Raw genomic sequence first — 20,590 nt, forward strand, 5'->3', positions numbered from 1 at the left:
GGCACAGCTGGGGAAAAGAGGGGGAGAAAAGGTAACATAACAACGACCAGCAGAGGGAGACAGGGTGAAGGGAAAGGACAGAGACAAGACAACATGACAGTACATGACAGTACCCCCCCACTCACCGAGCGCCTCCTGGCGCACTCGAGGAGGAAACCTGGCGGCAACGGAGGAAATCATCAATCAGCGCACGGTCCAGCACGTCCCGAGAGGGAACCCAACTCCTCTCCTCAGGACCGTACCCCTCCCAGTCAACTAGGTACTGATGACCACGGCCCCGAGGACGCATGTCCAAGATTTTACGGACCCTGTAGATAGGTGCGCCCTCGACAAGGATGGGGGGGGGGGGGGGGAAGACGAGCGGGGGCGCGAAGAGCGGGCTTAACACAGGAGACATGGAAGACCGGGTGGACGCGACGAAGATATCGCGGAAGAAGAAGTCGCACTGCGACAGGATTAATGACCTGAGAGATACGGAATGGACCAATGAACCGCGGGGTCAACTTGCGAGAAGCCGTCTTAAGGGGAAGGTTCTGAGTGGAGAGCCAAACTCTCTGACCGCGACAATATCTAGGGCTCTTCGTTCTACGCTTATTAGCAGCTCTCACAGTCTGCGCCCTATAACGGCAAAGTGCAGACCTGACCCTCTTCCAGGTGCGCTCGCAACGTTGGACAAAAGCCTGAGCGGAGGGGACGCTGGACTCGGCGAACTGAGATGAGAACAACGGAGGCTGGTACCCGAGGCTACTCTGAAAAGGAGATAGCCCGGTCGCAGACGAAGGAAGCGAGTTGTGGGCGTATTCTGCCCAGGGGAGCTGTTCTGACCAAGACGCAGGGTTGCGAAAAGAAAGACTGCGTAAGATGCGACCAATAGTCTGATTGGCCCGTTCTGCTTGACCGTTAGACTGGGGGTGAAAGCCGGAAGAGAGACTGACGGAAGCCCCAATCAAACGGCAAAACTCCCTCCAAAATTGAGACGTGAATTGCGGACCTCTGTCCGAAACGACGTCTGACGGAAGGCCATGAATTCTGAAAACATTCTCGATGATGATTTGTGCCGTCTCTTTAGCAGAAGGAAGCTTAGCAAGGGGAATGAAATGAGCCGCCTTAGAGAACCTATCGACAACCGTAAGAATAACAGTCTTCCCCGCTGACGAAGGCAGTCCGGTGACAAAATCTAAGGCGATGTGAGACCACGGTCGAGAGGGAATAGGAAGCGGCCTGAGACGGCCGGCAGGAGGAGAGTTACCGGACTTAGTCTGCGCGCAGACCGAACAAGCAGCCACGAAACGACGCGTGTCATGCTCCCGGGTGGGCCACCAGAAACGCTGGCGAATGGAAGCAAGCGTACCCCGAACGCCAGGGTGGCCGGCTAACTTGGCAGAGTGAGCCCACTGAAGAACGGCCAGACGAGTAGGAACGGGAACGAAAAGAAGGTTCCTAGGACAAGCGCGCGGCGACGGAGTTTGAGTGAGTGCTTGCTTTACCTGCCTCTCAATTCCCCAGACAGTCAACCCGACAACACGCCCCTCAGGGAGAATCCCCTCGGGATCAGTGGAGGCTACTGAAGAACTGAAGAGACGAGACAAAGCATCAGGCTTGGTGTTCTTAGAGCCCGGACGATAAGAAATCACGAACTCGAAACGAGCGAAAAACAGCGCCCAACGCGCCTGACGCGCATTAAGTCGTTTGGCAGAACGGATGTACTCAAGGTTCCTATGGTCAGTCCAAACGACAAAAGGAACGGTCGCCCCCTCCAACCACTGTCGCCATTCGCCTAGGGCTAACCGGATGGCGAGCAGTTCGCGGTTACCCACATCATAGTTACGTTCCGACGGCGACAGGCGATGAGAAAAATACGCGCATGGGTGGACCTTGTCGTCAGAGAGGGAGCGCTGAGAAAGGATGGCTCCCACTCCCACCTCTGACGCGTCAACCTCGACAACGAACTGTCTAGAGGCGTCAGGTGTAACAAGGATAGGAGCGGATGTAAAACGATTCTTGAGGAGATCAAAAGCTCCCTGGGCGGAAACGGACCACTTAAAGCACGTCTTGACAGAAGTAAGGGCTGTGAGAGGAGCTGCCACCTGACCGAAATTACGGATGAAACGACGATAGAAGTTCGCGAAGCCGAGAAAGCGCTGCAGCTCGACGCGTGACTTAGGGACGGGCCAATCAATGACAGCTTGGACCTTAGCGGGATCCATCTTAATGCCTTCAGCGGAAATAACAGAACCGAGAAATGTGACGGAGGAGGCATGAAAAGTGCACTTCTCAGCCTTCACGAAAAGACAATTCTCTAAAAGGCGCTGGAGGACACGTCGAACGTGCTGAACATGAACCTGGAGTGACGGTGAAAAAATCAGGATATCGTCAAGGTAAACGAAAACAAAGATGTTCAGCATGTCTCTCAGGACATCATTGACTAATGCCTGAAAGACAGCTGGAGCGTTAGCGAGGCCGAAAGGAAGAACCCGGTATTCAAAGTGCCCTAACGGAGTGTTAAACGCCGTCTTCCACTCGTCCCCCTCCCTGATGCGCACGAGATGGTAAGCGTTACGAAGGTCCAACTTAGTGAAAAACCTGGCTCCCTGCAGGATCTCGAAGGCTGAAGACATAAGAGGAAGCGGATAACGATTCTTCACTGTTATGTCATTCAGCCCTCGATAATCTATGCAGGGGCGCAGAGACCCGTCCTTCTTCTTGACAAAAAAAAACCCCGCTCCGGCGGGAGAGGAGGAGGGGACTATGGTACCGGCGTCAAGAGCTACAGACAAATAATCTTCGAGAGCCTTACGTTCGGGAGCCGACAGAGAGTATAGTCTACCCCGGGGGGGGGGTGGTTCCCGGAAGGAGATCAATACTACAATCATACGACCGGTGTGGAGGAAGAGAGGTGGCCCTGGACCGACTGAACACCGTGCGCAGATCGTGATATTCCTCCGGCACCCCTGTCAAATCACCAGGCTCCTCCTGTGAAGAAGAGACAGAGGAAACAGGAGGGATAGCAGACATTAAACATTTCACATGACAAGAGACGTTCCAGGAGAGGATAGAATTACTAGACCAATTAATGGAAGGATTATGACAAACTAGCCAGGGATGGCCCAAAACAACAGGTGTAAAAGGTGAACGAAAAATTAAAAAAGAAATGGTTTCACTATGATTACCAGAAACAGTGAGGGTTAAAGGTAGCGTCTCACGCTGAATCCTGGGGAGAGGACTACCATCCAGGGCGAACAAGGCCGTGGGCTCCTTTAACTGTCTGAGAGGAATGTCATGTTCCCGAGCCCAGGTCTCGTCCATAAAACAGCCCTCCGCCCCAGAGTCTATTAAGGCACTGCAGGAAGCTGACGAACCGGTCCAGCGTAGATGGACCGACAAGGTAGTGCAGGATCTTGAAGGAGAGACAGGAGTAGTAGCGCTCACCAGTAGCCCTCCGCTTACTGACGAGCTCTGGCCTTTTACTGGACATGAAGTGGCAAAATGACCAGCGGAACCGCAATAGAGACAGAGGCGGTTGGTGATTCTCCGTTCTCTCTCCTTAGTCGAGATGCGGATACCTCCCAGCCGCATGGGCTCAGCACCCGAGCCGGCAGAGGAAGATGGTAGTGATGCGGAGAGGGAGGCGACGGAGAGCGCGAGCTCCTTTCCACGAGCTCGGTGACGAAGATCAACCCGTCGCTCAATGCGAATAGCGAGTTCAATCAAGGAATCCACGCTGGAAGGAACCTCCCGGGAGAGAATCTCATCCTTTACCTCTGCGCGGAAACCCTCCAGAAGACGAGCGAGCAAGGCCGGCTCGTTCCAGCCACTGGAGACAGCAAGAGTGCGAAACTCAATAGAGTAGTCTGTTATGGATCGATTGCCTTGACATAGGGAAGACAGGGCCCTGGAAGCCTCCTCCCCAAAAACAGATCGATCAAAAACCCGTATCATCTCCTCCTTAAAGTCTTGATACTGGTTAATACACTCAGCCCTTGCCTCCCAGATTGCCGTGCCCCACTCACGAGCCCGTCCAATAAGGAGAGATATGACGTAGGCGACACGAGCAGTGCTCCTGGAGTAAGTGTTGGGCTGGAGAGAAAACACAATATCACACTGGGTGAGGAACGAGCGGCATTCAGTGGGCTCCCCAGAGTAACACGGCGGGTTATTGATTCTGGGCTCCGGAGATTCGAAAGCCCTGGAAGTGGCCGGTGGATCGAGGCGGAGATGGTGAACCTGTTCTGTGAGGTTGGAGACTTGGGTGGCCAGGGTCTCAACGGCATGTCGAGCAGCAGACAATTCCTGCTTGTGTCTGCCTAGCATCGCTCCCTGGATCTCGACGGCAGAGTGGAGAGGATCCGAAGTCGCTGGGTCCATTGCTGGTCGGATTCTTCTGTTATGGTGCGTGAATGAGGACCCAAAAGCGAATTAACAAACAGAGTACTTTAATGACGAACATACGTGGGCTCAGATGGGCAGGTAGATTCCGACAGGACAGGACAAGGTTGCAGCACACACGATGATAGTCTGGTTCAGGCATGAGACACACAAACAAACAAACAAGAATCCGACAAGGACAGGAGCAGAAACAGAGACAGATATAGGGACCTAATCAGAGGGAAAAAGGGAACAGGTGGGGAACTGGGTGACGAGGTAGTTAGGAGGAGACAGGGCACAGCTGGGGAAAAGAGGGGGAGAAAAGGTAACATAACAACGACCAGCAGAGGGAGACAGGGTGAAGGGAAAGGACAGAGACAAGACAACATGACAGTACATGACACACAAGCATTTAGCTAGGTATTACTGCACTGTTAGCATTGAAAACACAAGCATTTAGCTAGGTATTACTGCACAGTTAGCATTAGAAACACAAGCATTTAACTAGGTATTACTGCACAGTTAGCATTAGAAACACAAGCATTTAGCTAGGTATTACTGCACAGTTAGCATTAGAAACACAAGCATTTAGCTAGGTATTACTGCACAGTTAGCATTAGAAACACAAGCATTTAGCTAGGTATTACTGCACTGTTAGCATTGAAAACACAAGCATTTAGCTAGGTATTACTGCACTGCTAGAGCTAGAAACACAAGCATTTAGCTAGGTAGTGCTGCACTGTCAGAGTTAGAAACACAAGAATTTAGCTAGGTATTACAGCACTGTTAGAGTTAGAAACACAAGCATTTAGCTAGGTATTACTGCACTGTTAGAGCTAGAAACACAAGCATTTAGCTAGGTATTACTGCACTGCTAGAGCTAGAAACACAAGCATTTAGCTAGGTATTACTGCACTGCTAGAGCTAGAAACACAAACATTTAGCTAGGTATTACTGCACTGTTAGAGCTAGAAACACAAGCATTTAGCTTGGTATTACTGTACTGCTAGAGCTAGTAGAAACATAAGCATTTAGCTAGGTATTACTGCACTGTTAGAGCTAGAAACACAAGCATTTAGCTTGGTATTACTGCACTGCTAGAGCTAGAAACACAAGCATTTAGCTAGGTAGTGCTGCACTGTCAGAGCTAGAAACACAAGCATTTATCTAGGTATTACTGCACTGCTAGAGCTAGAAACACAAGCATTTAGCTAGGTAGTGCTGCACTGTCAGAGCTAGAAACACAAGCACTTATCTAGGTATTACTGCACTGCTAGAGCTAGAAACACAAGCATTTAGCTAGGTAGTGCTGCACAGTCAGAGTTAGAAACACAATAATTTAGCTAGGTATTACTGCACTGTTAGAGTTAGAAACACAAGCATTTAGCTAGGTATTACTGCACTGTTAGAGCTAGAAACACAAGCATTTAGCTTGGTATTACTGTACTGCTAGAGCTAGTAGAAACATAAGCATTTAGCTAGGTATTACTGCACTGTTAGAGCTAGAAACACAAGCATTTAGCTTGGTATTACTGCTAGAGCTAGTAGAAACATAAGCATTTATCTAGGCATTACTGCACTGTTAGAGCTAGTAGAAACATAAGCATTTATCTAGGCATTACTGCACTGTTAGAGCTAGAAACACAAGCATTTAGCTTGGTATTACTGCTAGAGCTAGTAGAAACATAAGCATTTATCTAGGCATTACTGCACTGTTAGAGCTAGAAACACATGCATTTATCTAGGTATTACTGCACTGCTAGAGCTAGTAGAAACACAAGCATTTATCTAGGCATTTATCTAGGCGTTTGTGTGAAATACCTCCCTCTTGTGCAGAATATGTGTAATTGCAATTTTGTTTTTTCTGACTTGTGCCTAATTTCTGTGAATTGGGCCAAGCACAATCTGGTTTTAATTATCAAGCCTTTGGACAGATGCCAGAGCAGAGTGAGGCAAACCAAAACGTTAGCTTGTTATATTTCAAATGTTCCCATAAACATGAGCACTTCTAGACATCGTTCAAACATGGCGAGAGCCAAGGCCCGCGGGACTATAGCGAACCACTCCCATAGAGAGAACGCCTGTGGGGGCTATAGCGAACCACTCCCATAGAGAGAACGCATGCGGGGCTATAGCGAACCACTCCCATAGAGAGAACGCCTGTGGGGGCTATAGCGAACCACTCCCATAGAGAGAACGCCTGTGGGGGCTATAGCGAACCATTCCCAGAGAGAAAAGGCCTGTGACTTCCTGTTAAAGCTTTCAAAATAGGCTTTGAAATATCATAGAAGTATATTAATTCTGTGCAGATATCGTTTATGGTAAATCACTTGTAACTACGCAATTGTGATTTAATTTTATGACCGTGTATTTGGTGTATTCTGAAAACGCAGTCTGTTTAGACTATTATCAGTTGAAAAAGGCTACAGTAAAAATATAATTAATTCCATTGATTTTCTTCTCTATTATGTCTTCTCTATTCTTCCCTGCTGTTTTATCCTCTTCTCTCCTATTTCTCTCCTGTTTTCTCTTCTCTCCTCTTCTCTTCTCTCCTCCCCTCTCCCCTTCTCTCCTGTTCTCTCCTCTCCTCTCCTCTTCTTTCCGCTTCTCTTCTCTCCTCCCCTTTCCCCTTCTCTCCTCTTATCTCCACTTTTCCCCTCTCCTCTTCTCTCCTCTTCTCTCCTCTTCCCTCCCCTTCTCTCCTCTTCTCTCCTCTTCTCTACTCTTCTCTCCTCCCCTCTCCTCTTCTCTCCTCTTCTCTCTAGTTCTCTCCCCTTCTCTCCTCTTCTCTCCCCTTCTCTCCTGTTCTCTCCTGTTCTCTCCTGTTCTCTCCTCTTCTCTTCTCTCCTCCCCTCTCCCCTTCTCTCCTCTTCTCTCCTGTTCACTCCTCTTCTTTCCACTTCTCTCCTGTTCTCTCCCCTTCTCTCCTCTTCTCTCCTCTTCTCTCTAGTTCTCTCCCCTTCTCTCCCCTTCTCTCCTTTTCTCTCCTCTCCTCTCCTCTTCTCTCCTGTTCTCTCCTCTCCCTTTCTCTTCTCTCATCTTCCCTCCTCTTCTCTCCTCTCCTCTCCTATTCTCTACTCTTCTCTCCTCCCCTCCCCTCTTCTCTCCTCTTCTCTCCTCTTCTCTACTCTTCTCTCCTCTTCTCTCCCCTTCTCTCCTCTTCTCTCCTCTCCTGTTCTCTCCCCTTCTCTCCTCTTCTCTCCTCTTCTCCCCTGTTCACTCCTCTTCTTGCCACTTCGCTCCTGTTCTCTCCCTTTCTCTCATGTTCTCTCGTCTTCTCTCCGTTCTCTCCTGTCTCCTGTTCTCTTCTGTTCTCTCCTGTTCTCTTCTCTTCTTGCCATTTCTCTCCTGTTCTCTCATCTTCTCTCTTCTTTTCTTCCATTCTCTCATCTTCTCTCCTTTTCTCTCCTCTTCTATCCTGTTCTCTCTTGTTCTCTCCCCTTCTCTTATGTTCTCTCCTGTTCTCTCCTCTTGTAGTGTAATTGTCTTCTGTGCTTACCTTGCCTGTGTCCCAACTGGATTTCTATTCCCTATAGGCACCAGTGGAGGCTGGTCGGAAGGAAATATAAGAGGATGGGCTCATTGTAATGGCTGGAATGGAATTAATGGGAATGGAAATATGTGGTTTCTATATGTTTGATGAGTTTGAGTCCATTTCATTAACTCCATTCCAGCCATTACAATGAGCCCGTCCTCCTATGGCTCCTCCCATCAGCCTCCACTGATAGGCACAACTTTTTTCCACGGCTCATCCAGCTACAGTAGCAAGGCTGAATGAGTCATGATAACCCAAGGACACATAGCTAACTCATGAGTTTATCCTCCTTCACTTCATCTATTCTAAAGTATAAACTGGGTGGTTCAAGACCTGAATGCTGATTGGGTGACAGCTATGGTATATCAGACCTTATACCATGGGTATGACAAAACAGGTATTTCAATGCTCAAATTACATTGGTAACCAGTTTATAATAGCAATAAGGCACCTCAGGGGTTTGGGCATTGGGCAAATATACCACGGCTAAGGGCTGTGTCCAGGCACTCTGTGTTGTGCCGTGCAGGGGAACAGCCCTTAGCCATTTGTATATTGGCCATATACAACACCCCCTTGGGCCTTATCGCTTAAATATCCATCACTACATTAAGACTGAACAGTACAAAAATAACTCTATGGAATGGAAAATCCAATATATATATATTGAAAATATTGTGCGATATTGTGCTATACGTTGTGCTATATTGTGCTATACGTCGGCTTCTCTGTGGACTAGGGTTGAGGTCAATTCCATTTCTTTTCAGTCGTTTCAGGTAGTAACTGAAATTCTCAGAATTTACTGAATTGAAATGGAATCGATCCCAAACCAGTGGTAGAAAAAGTACCCAATTGTCATACTTGAGGAAAAGTATAGATACCTTAACAGAAAGTTACTCAAGTAAAAGTGAAAGTCACCCATTGAAAATACTACTTGAGTAAAAGTATAAAAGTATTTGGTTTTAAATATACTTAAGTATCAAAAGTAAATGTAATTTCTAAAATATACTTAAGTATTAAAAGTAAATGTATAGTAAAAGTAAAATCATAAACCATTTCAAATGTCTTCTGTTATTAAGCAAAGCAGACGGCACCATTATCTTGTTTTACAAATGTACGGACAGCCAGGGGCACTCTCCAACACTCAGACATTATTTACAAAATATGTATTTGTGTTTAGTGAGTCCGCCAGAACATTTGCAGTAGGGGTGACCACGTGTTCTTAATTTCACAATGTTCCTGTTCTGCTATTACAGTTTTTTCCAACTGCTTACACACGTTTTCAAAACTGTCTCCTTTTTTTCAAAACTCTACACACAATTCCCAAAACTGCACACACAAAATGCAAAATGCCTCACATCTCCTTCAAAATGTAACACTGCATTCAAAATGCCATAAACACATGTCAGAATGAAGCATTTGCATCAAATGGCAAACACTGCTTTCATAATAGTACATTTCTGGATCTACCATGTAAACACTGTTGTTCTAAATCTAAAGCTCTTTGGTCTTTCATAGGCTTATATCTACATTTCAATACAATGTTCTACAGTGAAAGTAATCTGCTGAGAGGGGTAACAAGTACACTGTAAACACCAATGCAATGTTCTACAGTGAAAGTCATCTGCTGAGAGGGGTAACAAGTACACTGTAAACACCAATGCAATGTTCTACAGTGAAAGTCATCTGCTGAGAGGGGTAACAAGTACACTGTAAACACCAATACAATGTTCTACAGTGAAAGTCATCTGCTGAGAGGGGTAACAAGTACACTGTAAACACCAATGCAATGTTCTACAGTGAAATTAATCTGCTGAGAGGGGTAACAAGTACACTGTAAACACCAATACAATGTAGAAACAGAAAATATTTATTAGGCCAAACATTACTGTTGTATACAGTAGCATACAGCAAAACCATAAACATATGTAAACCAAAAGTATATTCTTTAGGGGGCAGTCAAGGAATTTGTAGGGGAGGGGGCAGTCACCAGTGCTAAGCTACTCTTCGTCTCTTCTCCGGCCTGGGTCTGGCCACAATACTTCGTCCACATCACAAGATACGTTTTCATCGAGTGAAGTATCTCCTAGCATGGCGTAACCAACCTTGGACAGAGGCAATCTCTATGTCCCCACATGCGACCTCCATTGCCTGGAGAAGCGGCATGCGGACATAGGGTTGGCGATCATACACTTTCTAGCGCCGGGCTGAGAAGAATTCCTCTATGGGTTTTAGAAAAGGTGAATATGGGGGTAGGTACAAAACTACAAATTGTGGATGGGTGGCAAACCGGTTTTGGACCAGAACAGCCCGGTGAAAACTAACATTGTCCCATAAAACCACAAATCTAGCAGGCTCCTGATCTGGATCAGGGACAAGCATTGTGTAAATTGCATCCAGAAAAGTGAGCATATGGCCGGTGTTGTACGGACCCAGTGTGGCATTGTGATGGAGGACCCCGTTTTGAGTGATGGCAGCACACATAGTTATATTACCCCCACGCTGTCCAGGGACATTGGTAATTGCCCTCTGTCCTATTACATTTCTTCCGCGGCGCCTGGTTTTGTTGAGGTTGAATCCAACCTCATCCACATAAATAAATTCATGGTGAATTACATGGGCATCCAGCTCCAATACTCTCTGTAACAGACAAAAGGATATACAGATGAGTAAATATGGTATGTCTGAGGTACTGGAAGTAGTGTTGCATACATACCTCTGCAAAGTCATGTCGCATATTGTTTCATAGAGTTTCTCTCAAATGGCACCTTGTAAAGTTGTTTCATCGTCACTCGGTGCCGTTGGAGGATGTGTTGTATCCTCGACAGGCTTACAGCATTGATGTTTTTAAATATGGTGTCATTCTTCAAGATATGCTCTCTTATCTCTCGAATCCTAATTGCATTGTTGGCCAAAACCATATTTATAATTGCAGTCTCTTGTACATCTGTAAACAAGCGTCCTCGTCCTCCATGATGTCTTTGCCTTTCCACACTGTACAGAATTCAAACACAGTATGTGTTCAGCATAGGAACTGTAAACAATGTTCAAAACAATGTAGTACAGCATGATAACCAACCTCATTCATTCAATGCAGTGCAGTAAATGGATGGCTTAGAGTTACAAATGTTTATGCAATACTATGCAGTCATACGTATTTTACAGTACATTACTGTAATGCTAAAATAGTCATTAGATAGTTGCACACCTGTTCTCATTTCTGAAGGTTCTAATTATGGACGCCACTGTAAATCGACTCAAGTTGGGCTCGACTCTCAGTCCAGCCTCTCATGGTCAAACCGTGGTTGATCACATGATCAACAACTGTTGCCCTAATCTCATCAGAGATGGCTCTCCTTCCTTCTCTTCTTTGCCCTCGTCCTCTTCTTCCTCTTCCTCTCCCTCCTACTCCTCTTGCTCTCTGTCCATTGTTGGCATCCATTGTTCAAAACAGGTAATTTGACCTATGACCTATTTATAGGCCTATACTACAGTAAAGCAGTGATTGGTTAGTGATCAGTTAAGCTATTAGTGTTTGCACATGTGAGGAGTGTGTGTGTGACCTGGTGAATAAGTGTAGCATTTTGATTGGTTGTGTTTTGAAAAGGAAAGCAAGTCACTTCCTGTTAGATTTTTGTGTTTTAGGTTGAGAATTGTGTGTAGTATTTTGAAAAAAGTGTTTTATGCAATTGACAACTGAGTCAAAGGCTGAGAAATAGCTTATGGTTTTGCACATTTGGTGTGTAGTTTTGCACTTTGAGTGAGAGGTTTCAAAAATCGTGTGACATGAAAAGATTTTTGTGCGTAAGCAGTTGGAAAAAACTGTAAATCAATTTTTAGTGGTTGTGTTCAATCAATGACATATGTTGTCTATTTGTATTTGATTATTGCCACTTGTGTTTACCAGTATGGATGACATTAGAGTGCATTAGAGTGCATTAGAGTGCAGAATGTGTTTTGAGAATGAGAATGTGTTTAGAGTTTTGCTGAAAAGTCTAAGTGAGATCTGCAAATTGTGTTTTATCATGTGAAATGGTTTAAGGTATTGACAACAGACTGCATAATTAGCTAAATGAGTCCAGGCAACTGAGAACTTTGTTCAGCCAATGGGTTTTAGTGTTTTAGCAATTGAGAAAAACTGTAAGTGCTTTACACCGCTGCCCCAAACCTTCTGGGGAGATGCTATTGATGCGTAATTTAGCCGAACAGTTTACATCATTCATTGAAATGACCATTGACCATGGGTTGTACGTATTGCAGATTGGCCTTTTAAATGCTGTGTTTTTCTCTTCCTCAGGAGCCCTGACATGGTGAAGAGATGTCAGTCAGTGGTGGACACGGTCAGAGGTGGACACGGTCAGAGCCCGCCCTGAAGAGGGGGCTATTTCCAAGGGAAAACGCTCCAGACAGACAGGAGGGGAATTCCACATGAAAGCCTGCGATGCACAGGCCTTGAGACGCACAGTATGAAGCAAGCACTTCGACATACATGAACATGTATGTGTGGTGTCTGGGGGGTTGGCAAAAACTCAAGACAGCAAAAACTGACTGTGTCACATTTCTTACCTTTGTGTATGAAATAAAGATAGCAGTGACCTAATAATTGGTATTAATATTGATTTGAAATGTGTTATGTTCTGTTCTGGCACCGATGTGTGTTTCCATTCTCCTTAACCGTCTCTATTCCATGGTATTCCGTGTCTAAACGGCCTTTTCTGCACCTGAAATTACAAGTTATTCCCTAAATAGTGCACTATGTTTTGATCAGAGCCCTATGGGTCCTGATCAACAGTGGTAGTGGACTAAATATGGAATAGGGTGTCCTTTGGAACCCTGTCTTTATGATATGGAACAAACTACTGCATGTCGGAATCGTCTGCAGGTAGGCCTGCTACCCTCTCTGTCTCTCTGTTTATTAAAAATGGTGTCTCTTTTCTCCCAGAGCCCCTACAGATAGGATGAGACACCCCTCTGTCTATGGCTGCGTTTACACAGGCAGCACAATTCTGTTACTTTTTCCACTAATTGTTATTTTTGAACAATCACATCAGATCTTTTAACATCAAATATATTTTTCTGAGTTGATCTGATTGGTCAAAACACCAATTTGTGAAGAAAAAAAAAAAGATACGAATTGGGCTGCCTGTGTAAACGCAGCCCTGTTTCCTCTCTCACCACAGAACAGCTCTGTTTCTCCTCCTCTCTCTTCTGTTGACGTCAAGCCCAGTTTCCTCCCGTCACTCCCGTCTCCTCCACACTCACTGCAGAACAGCTATGTTCCTCCTCCTCAAGCCCGGTTTCCTCCCATCACTCCCGTCTCCTCCACCCTCACCACAGAACAGCTCTGTTCCTCCTCCTCAAGCCCGGTTTCCTCCCATCACTCCCGTCTCCTCCACCCTCACCACAGAACAGCTCTGTTCCTCCTCCTCAAGCCCGGTTTCCTCCCGTCTCCTCCACCCTCACCACAGAACAGCTCTGTTCCTCCTCCTCAAGCCCGGTTTCCTCCCGTCTCCTCCACCCTCACCACAGAACAGCTCTGTTTCTCCTCCTCAAGCCCGGTTTCCTCCCATCACTCCCGTCTCCTCCACCCTCACTGCAGAACAGCTCTCTTTCTCCTCCTCAAGCCCGGTTTCCTCCCGTCTCCTCCACCCTCACTGCAGAACAGCTCTGTTTCTCCTCCTCAAGCCCGGTTTCCTCCCATCACTCCCGTCTCCTCCACCCTCACCACAGAACAGCTCTGTTCCTCCTCCTCAAGCCCGGTTTCCTCCCGTCTCCTCCACCCTCACCACAGAACAGCTCTGTTTCTCCTCCTCAAGCCCGGTTTCCTCCCGTCTCCTCCACCCTCACCACAGAACAGCTCTGTTCCTCCTCCTCAAGCCCGGTTTCCTCCCGTCTCCTCCACCCTCACCACAGAACAGCTCTGTTTCTCCTCCTCAAGCCCGGTTTCCTCCCGTCTCCTCCACCCTCACCACAGAACAGCTCTGTTTCTCCTCCTCAAGCCCGGTTTCCTCCCGTCTCCTCCACCCTCACCACAGAACAGCTCTGTTTCTCCTCCTCAAGCCCGGTTTCCTCCCATCACTCCCGTCTCCTCCACCCTCACCACAGAACAGCTCTGTTTCTCCTCCTCAAGCCCGGTTTCCTCCCATCACTCCCGTCTCCTCCACCCTCACCACAGAACAGCTCTGTTTCTCCTCCTCAAGCCCGGTTTCCTCCCATCACTCCCGTCTCCTCCACCCTCACCACAGAACAGCTCTGTTCCTCCTCCTCAAGCCCAGTTTCCTCCCATCACTCCCGTCTCCTCCACCCTCACTGCAGAACAGCTCTGTTCCTCCTCCTCAAGCCCAGTTTCCTCCCATCACTCCCGTCTCCTCCACCCTCACTGCAGAACAGCTCTGTTTCTCCTCCTCAAGCCCGGTTTCCTCCCATCACTCCCGTCTCCTCCACCCTCACCACAGAACAGCTCTGTTCCTCCTCCTCAAGCCCAGTTTCCTCCCATCACTCCCGTCTCCTCCACCCTCACTGCAGAACAGCTCTGTTTCTCCTCCTCAAGCCCGGTTTCCTCCCATCACTCCCGTCTCCTCCACCCTCACCACAGAACAGCTCTGTTCCTCCTCCTCAAGCCCAGTTTCCTCCCATCACTCCCGTCTCCTCCACCCTCACTGCAGAACAGCTCTGTTCCTCCTCCTCAAGCCCAGTTTCCTCCCATCACTCCCGTCTCCTCCAACCTCACTGCAGAACAGCTCTGTTTCTCCTCCTCAAGCCCAGTTGACTGATAACCAATGTACTGAGTCTCTACCACTACAAACTGTTAGAAAGACTTCATCACGGTGTTACGTAATTCCGGACGGATTCTTGCTTGCTTGAACGCCAATAATTCAGCTACACATGAAATGAGCCAGGGAATCGGTAGAACATCACTCAGAGATGCACAACAAACAGTAAAACATCACTCAGAGATGCACAACAAACAGTAGAACATCACTCAGAGATGCACAACAAACAGTAGAACATCACTCAGAGATGCACAACAAACAGTAGAACATCACTCAGAGATGCACAACAAACAGTATAACATCACTCAGAGATGCACAACAAACAGTAGAACATCACTCAGAGATGCACAACAAACAGTAGAACATCACTCAGAGATGCACAACAAACAGTAGAACATCACTCAGAGATGCACAACAAACAGTAGAACATCACTCAGAGATGCACAACAAACAGTAGAACATCACTCAGAGATGCACAACAAACAGTAAAACATCACTCAGAGATGCACAACAAACAGTAGAACATCACTCAGAGATGCACAACAAACAGTAGAACATCACTCAGAGATGCACAACAAACAGTATAACATCACTCAGAGATGCACAACAAACAGTAGAACATCACTCAGAGATGCACAACAAACAGTAGAACATCACTCAGAGATGCACAACAAACAGTAAAACATCACTCAGAGATGCACAACAAACAGTAGAACATCACTCAGAGATGCACAACAAACAGTAGAACATCACTCAGAGATGCACAACAAACAGTAGAACATCACTCAGAGATGCACAACAAACAGTATAACATTCAAAATGGGGGAAACCTTTTCTTTAAGCAAAATCTGAATAAAAATGTTTGAAATCTTCCAAAATTACTAAGAAACCATCTCTCATTGTATTCATTGGTTACGCCTGTTTGGGAAATAACATGCTCTCATATTTCAAAGTTGTTTGACTGTTCTACTTTTCTACTGTTTTTAGGAACTGTTTTTCCCCACCGACGCATGATTAGGTGTGTGAAGACAGGCCAGACAGACTCAGTTCAGAATGAAAATAAAAGCTTGTCTTCAAAATCCCAGCTCTACTCAGAGAGTACATCTGCAGTACAGTGTTGGATGTTGGATGTGCTGAATCTAGTGAACACCACAGACATATAAAGCCCCCCCCCCCCCCCCCCCCCCCCAGCCAAGGCTGTCTGCATATATCTCCTCTATTCATTTCATCAGCCACATGACACTAGCCGGGAGGCTGCTGCCTGTTGGCTGGGTCTCCTCTGTAAACAGTGAAAGACTGGTATGTCTGGAACCAAGAACAATACTACAGAGAATGTCGCACGATTCCTCATGTACACTACGTACTGTAGGGACTAGCAATAGGGTACCATTTGGGATGAACATAGACTTTCTCTATAACAGCTAACTGACGTCTGTTGGACTGTTGGTTTCTTCCAGCCAAAACTAACACAGGAGTAGACTGGATATCAGGATACCCTGCTGAAACTGTTTATACTGCAGATGTGGATGAACGGGAGGATATTCTTACTTACTGTTGGCTGGGTCTGGTGTCTGGGGAGCTTCCAACCAGGGGAAAAGTACAGCTTCCTGGGTAGTTAGATCTGTCTGTATGTCTGTCTCTGGCACTCTGTCTGTACACCAGCCCACATCACTGCACGACACATAACATTGGCAGTACGGTACGGTGTTTCTAAACCATTTCTGTGCCAGTGACTGGTCGAGACTTGGTCTTCCTCTTTTTGTTAATCAGCTCATGTTTAAAACAAATACAATATGTAAAACCACCATGTGGAGATACAACTCACCACTATAACTGTTCCTCTGTCTGGAGATACAACTCACCACTATAACTGTTCCTCTGTCTGGAGATACAACTCACCACTATAACTGTCCCTCTGTCTGGAGATACAACTCACCACTATAACTGTTCCTCTGGAGATACAACTCACCACTCACCTGTTCCCAAGAAAGCTAAGGTAACTGAGCTAAACGACTACCGCCCCGTAGCACTCACATCCGTCATCATGAAGTGCTTTGAGAGACTAGTCAAGGACCATATCACCTCCACCCTACCTGACACCCTAGACCCACTCCAATTTGCTTACCGCCCAAATAGGTCCACAGACGATGCAATCTCAACCACACTGCACACTGCCCTAACCCATCTGGACAAGAGGAATACCTATGTGAGAATGCTGTTCATCGACTACAGCTCGGCATTCAACACCATAGTACCCTCCAAGCTCGTCATCAAGCTCGAGACCCTGGGTCTCGACCCCGCCCTGTGCAACTGGGTACTGGACTTCCTGACGGGCCGCCCCCAGGTGGTGAGGGTAGGCAACAACATCTCCTCCCCGCTGATCCTCAACACTGGGGCCCCACAAGGGTGCGTTCTGAGCCCTCTCCTGTACTCCCTGTTCACCCACGACTGCGTGGCCACGCACGCCTCCAACTCAATCATCAAGTTTGCGGACGACACAACAGTGGTAGGCTTGATTACCAACAACGATGAGACGGCCTACAGGGAGGAGGTGAGGGCCCTCGGAGTGTGGTGTCAGGAAAATAACCTCACACTCAACGTCAACAAAACTAAGAAGATGATTGTGGACTTCAGGAAACAGCAGAGGGAACACCCCCCTATCCACATCGATGGAACAGTAGTGGAGAGGGTAGCAAGTTTTAAGTTCCTCGGCATACACATCACAGACAAACTGAATTGGTCCACTCACACAGACAGCATCGTGAAGAAGGCGCAGCAGCGCCTCTTCAACCTCAGGAGGCTGAAGAAATTCGGCTTGTCACCAAAAGCACTCACAAACTTCTACAGATGCACAATCGAGAGCATCCTGGCGGGCTGTATCACCGCCTGGTATGGCAACTGCACCGCCCTCAACCGTAAGGCTCTCCAGAGGGTAGTGAGGTCTGCACAACGCATCACCGGGGGCAAACTACCTGCCCTCCAGGACACCTACACCACCCGATGTCACAGGAAGGCCATAAAGATCATCAAGGACATCAACCACCCGAGCCACTGCCTGTTCACCCCGCTATCATCCAGAAGGCGAGGTCAGTACAGGTGCATCAAAGCTGGGACCGAGAGACTGAAAAACAGCTTCTATCTCAAGGCCATCAGACTGTTAAACAGCCACCACTAACACTGAGTGGCTGCTGCCAACACACTGACACTGACTCAACTCCAGCCACTTTAATAATGGGAATTGATGGGAAATGACGTAAATATATCACTAGCCACTTTAAACAATGCTACCTTATATAAATGTTACTTACCCTACATTATTCATCTCATATGCATACGTATATACTGTACTCTATATCATTGACGGTATCCTTATGTAATACATGTATCACTAGCCACTTTATACTATACTATGCCACTTTGTTTACATACTCATCTCATTTGTACATACTGTACTTGATACCATCTACTGTATCTTGCCTATGCTGCTCTGTACCATCACTCATTCATATATCCTTATGTACATATTCTTTATCCCCTTACACTGTGTACAAGACAGTAGTTTTGGAATTGTTAGTTAGATTACTTGTTATTACTGCATTGTCGGAACTAGAAGCACAAGCATTTCGCTACACTCGCACTAACATCTGCTAACCATGTGTATGTGACAAATAAAATTTGATTTGATTTGATTTGATTTAACTGTTCCTCTGGAGATACAACTCACCACTATAACTGTTCCTCTGTCTGGAGATACAACTCACCACTATAACTGTTCCCCTGTCTGGAGATACAACTCACCACTATAACTGTTCTTCTGTCTGGAGATACAACTCACCACTATAACTGTTCCTCTGTCTGGAGATACAACTCACCACTATAACTGTCCCTCTGTCTGGAGATACAACTCACCACTATAACTGTTCCTCTGGAGATACAACTCACCACTATAACTGTTCCTCTGGAAATACAACTCACCACTATAACTGTTCCTCTGTCTGGAGATACAACTCACCACTATAACTGTTCCTCTGTCTGGAGATACAACTCACCACTACAACTGTTCCTCTGGAGATACAACTCACCACTATAACTGTTCCTCTGGAGATACAACTCACCACTATAACTGTTCCTCTGTCTGGAGATACAACTCACCACTAGAACTGTTCCTCTGTCTGGAGATACAACTCACCACTATAACTGTTCCTCTGGAAATACAACTCACCACTATAACTGTTCCTCTGTCTGTAGATACAACTCACCACTAGAACTGTTCCTCTGTCTGGAGATACAACTCACCACTATAACTGTTCCTCTGGAAATACAACTCACCACTAGAACTGTTCCTCTGTCTGTAGATACAACTCACCACTAGAACTGTTCCTCTGTCTGGAGATACAACTCACCACTATAACTGTTCCTCTGGAAATACAACTCACCACTATAACTGTTCCTCTGGAGATACAACTCACCACTATAACTGTTCCTCTGTCTGGAGATACAACTCACCACTATAACTGTTCCTCTGGAAATACAGCTCACCACTATAACTGTTCCTCTGTCTGGAGATACAACTCACCACTATAACTGTTCCTCTGTCTGGAGATACAACTCACCACTATAACTGTTCCTCTGGAAATACAACTCACCACTATGACTGTTCCTCTGTCTGTAGATACAACTCACCACTATAACTGTTCCTCTGTCTGGAGATACAACTCACCACTATAACTGTTCCTCTGGAAATACAACTCACTACTATAACTGTTCCTCTGGAAATACAACTCACCACTATAACTGTTCCTCTGGAGATACAACTCACCACTATAACTGTTCCTCTGGAAATACAACTCACCACTACAACTGTTCCTCTTCCTTAGCCATTTTGTTTTCCTCCCAGTTGTGCTGTCTATCTGCCTCAGCATCTTCACTGCTGTCACTGTACTTCTTGTTCTCTGTCTGTCTGCCTGTCTGCTTATAAAGGGCAATTCCACCACTTTCAATCTCATTTTCATTATCCAGTACCATACCAGTGTCTACATACTGTGAAAACGGTACATTTCTTTTGTAGAAAAATAAATAAAGTAATGACATCATGACATAAAGTAATGACATCATGACATAAAGTAATGACGTCATGACATAAAGTAATGACATCATCAAAAGTTTAAACATGTTTAAAAAAAGTGATTTTAAAACACTATGAGACTCACAATGACGTGGGGAGCAAGGAAATTCCATCCTTCTGGATACTAAAAAAAAATCACTGCTTGTGCCCTCCCGAATGGTGAAGCGGTCTAAGGCACTGCATCGCCGTGTAGAAATGTGAATACAGTCTAGGCTGCGATCCCAAGCTGTGTCCCAGCCGACCGTGACTGAGAGTCCCATAGGGCGGTGAACAATTGGCCCAGCGTTTTTCCAGGTTAGCGGAGGGTTTGACCGAGGGGCTTTAATTGGCTCATTGTGCTCTAGTGACTCCTTGTGGTGGGCCGGGCGCCTGCAAGCTGACCTCGGTCATCAATTGAATGTTTTTTCCTCCAATACATTGGTGCAGCTGGCTTCCGGGTTAAGCAAGCATGTGTTAAGAAACAGCGTGGCTTGGCGGTCTTGTTCAGAGTACGCACAACTCAACCTTCACCTCTCCCGAGCGTGTTGGGGAGTTACAGCAATAAGACAGGATCGCAATTGGTTCTCACGAAATTGGGGAGAAAAAGAGGGTCAATTATAAAAAATTATAAAAAAACACCATTAAAAACCCTATGTTTTACATTTAATCATACCCTGTGATGTCACAGAGCACTTTTTAACTACAGATCATAGAAACATACATTTTTCACATATGTAGACACTGGTATTGTGCTAATGAATATGAGGTTGAAAAGTGGTGGAATTGCAATTTGAGCCTTGTTGTTGTTATTAAAAC

General features: G+C 46.3%; 2 protein-coding genes across 6 annotated transcripts in view; both read left to right on the plus strand.

Annotated features, from left to right (window-relative positions):
• LOC110530786 overlaps nucleotides 1–14,844 on the plus strand; it is a 28,461-nt gene extending 13,617 nt beyond the window's left edge. For all 5 annotated transcript variants that reach the window (XM_021614053.2, XM_036986538.1, XM_036986539.1 and 2 more), the window contains one exon: nucleotides 12,195–14,844. The gene's annotated coding sequence lies outside the window, so the exon portion shown is untranslated. The remainder of the gene's footprint in view (nucleotides 1–12,194) is intronic.
• On the plus strand, nucleotides 9,989–14,670 carry LOC118965639 (extensin-like). Its single transcript, XM_036986890.1, has 3 exons — nucleotides 9,989–9,993; nucleotides 12,195–12,237; nucleotides 13,078–14,670. Exons 1-3 carry the CDS (start codon nucleotides 9,989–9,991, stop codon nucleotides 14,668–14,670), a joined length of 1,641 nt encoding a protein of 546 aa, XP_036842785.1.
• Nucleotides 14,845–20,590: the final 5,746 nt, after the last annotated feature.

This window comes from Oncorhynchus mykiss, chromosome 8, assembly GCF_013265735.2.
Source record: "Oncorhynchus mykiss isolate Arlee chromosome 8, USDA_OmykA_1.1, whole genome shotgun sequence".
Lineage (NCBI taxonomy): Eukaryota > Metazoa > Chordata > Actinopteri > Salmoniformes > Salmonidae > Oncorhynchus > Oncorhynchus mykiss.

Excerpts from the sequence above, each read along its gene's own strand:
- LOC118965639 (XM_036986890.1), top strand. Across the intron at positions 12,238-13,077 it reads GTCAGTCAGTGGTGGACACG|AACAGCTCTGTTTCTCCTCC; the intron begins GTCAGAGGTGGA and ends CTCTCACCACAG.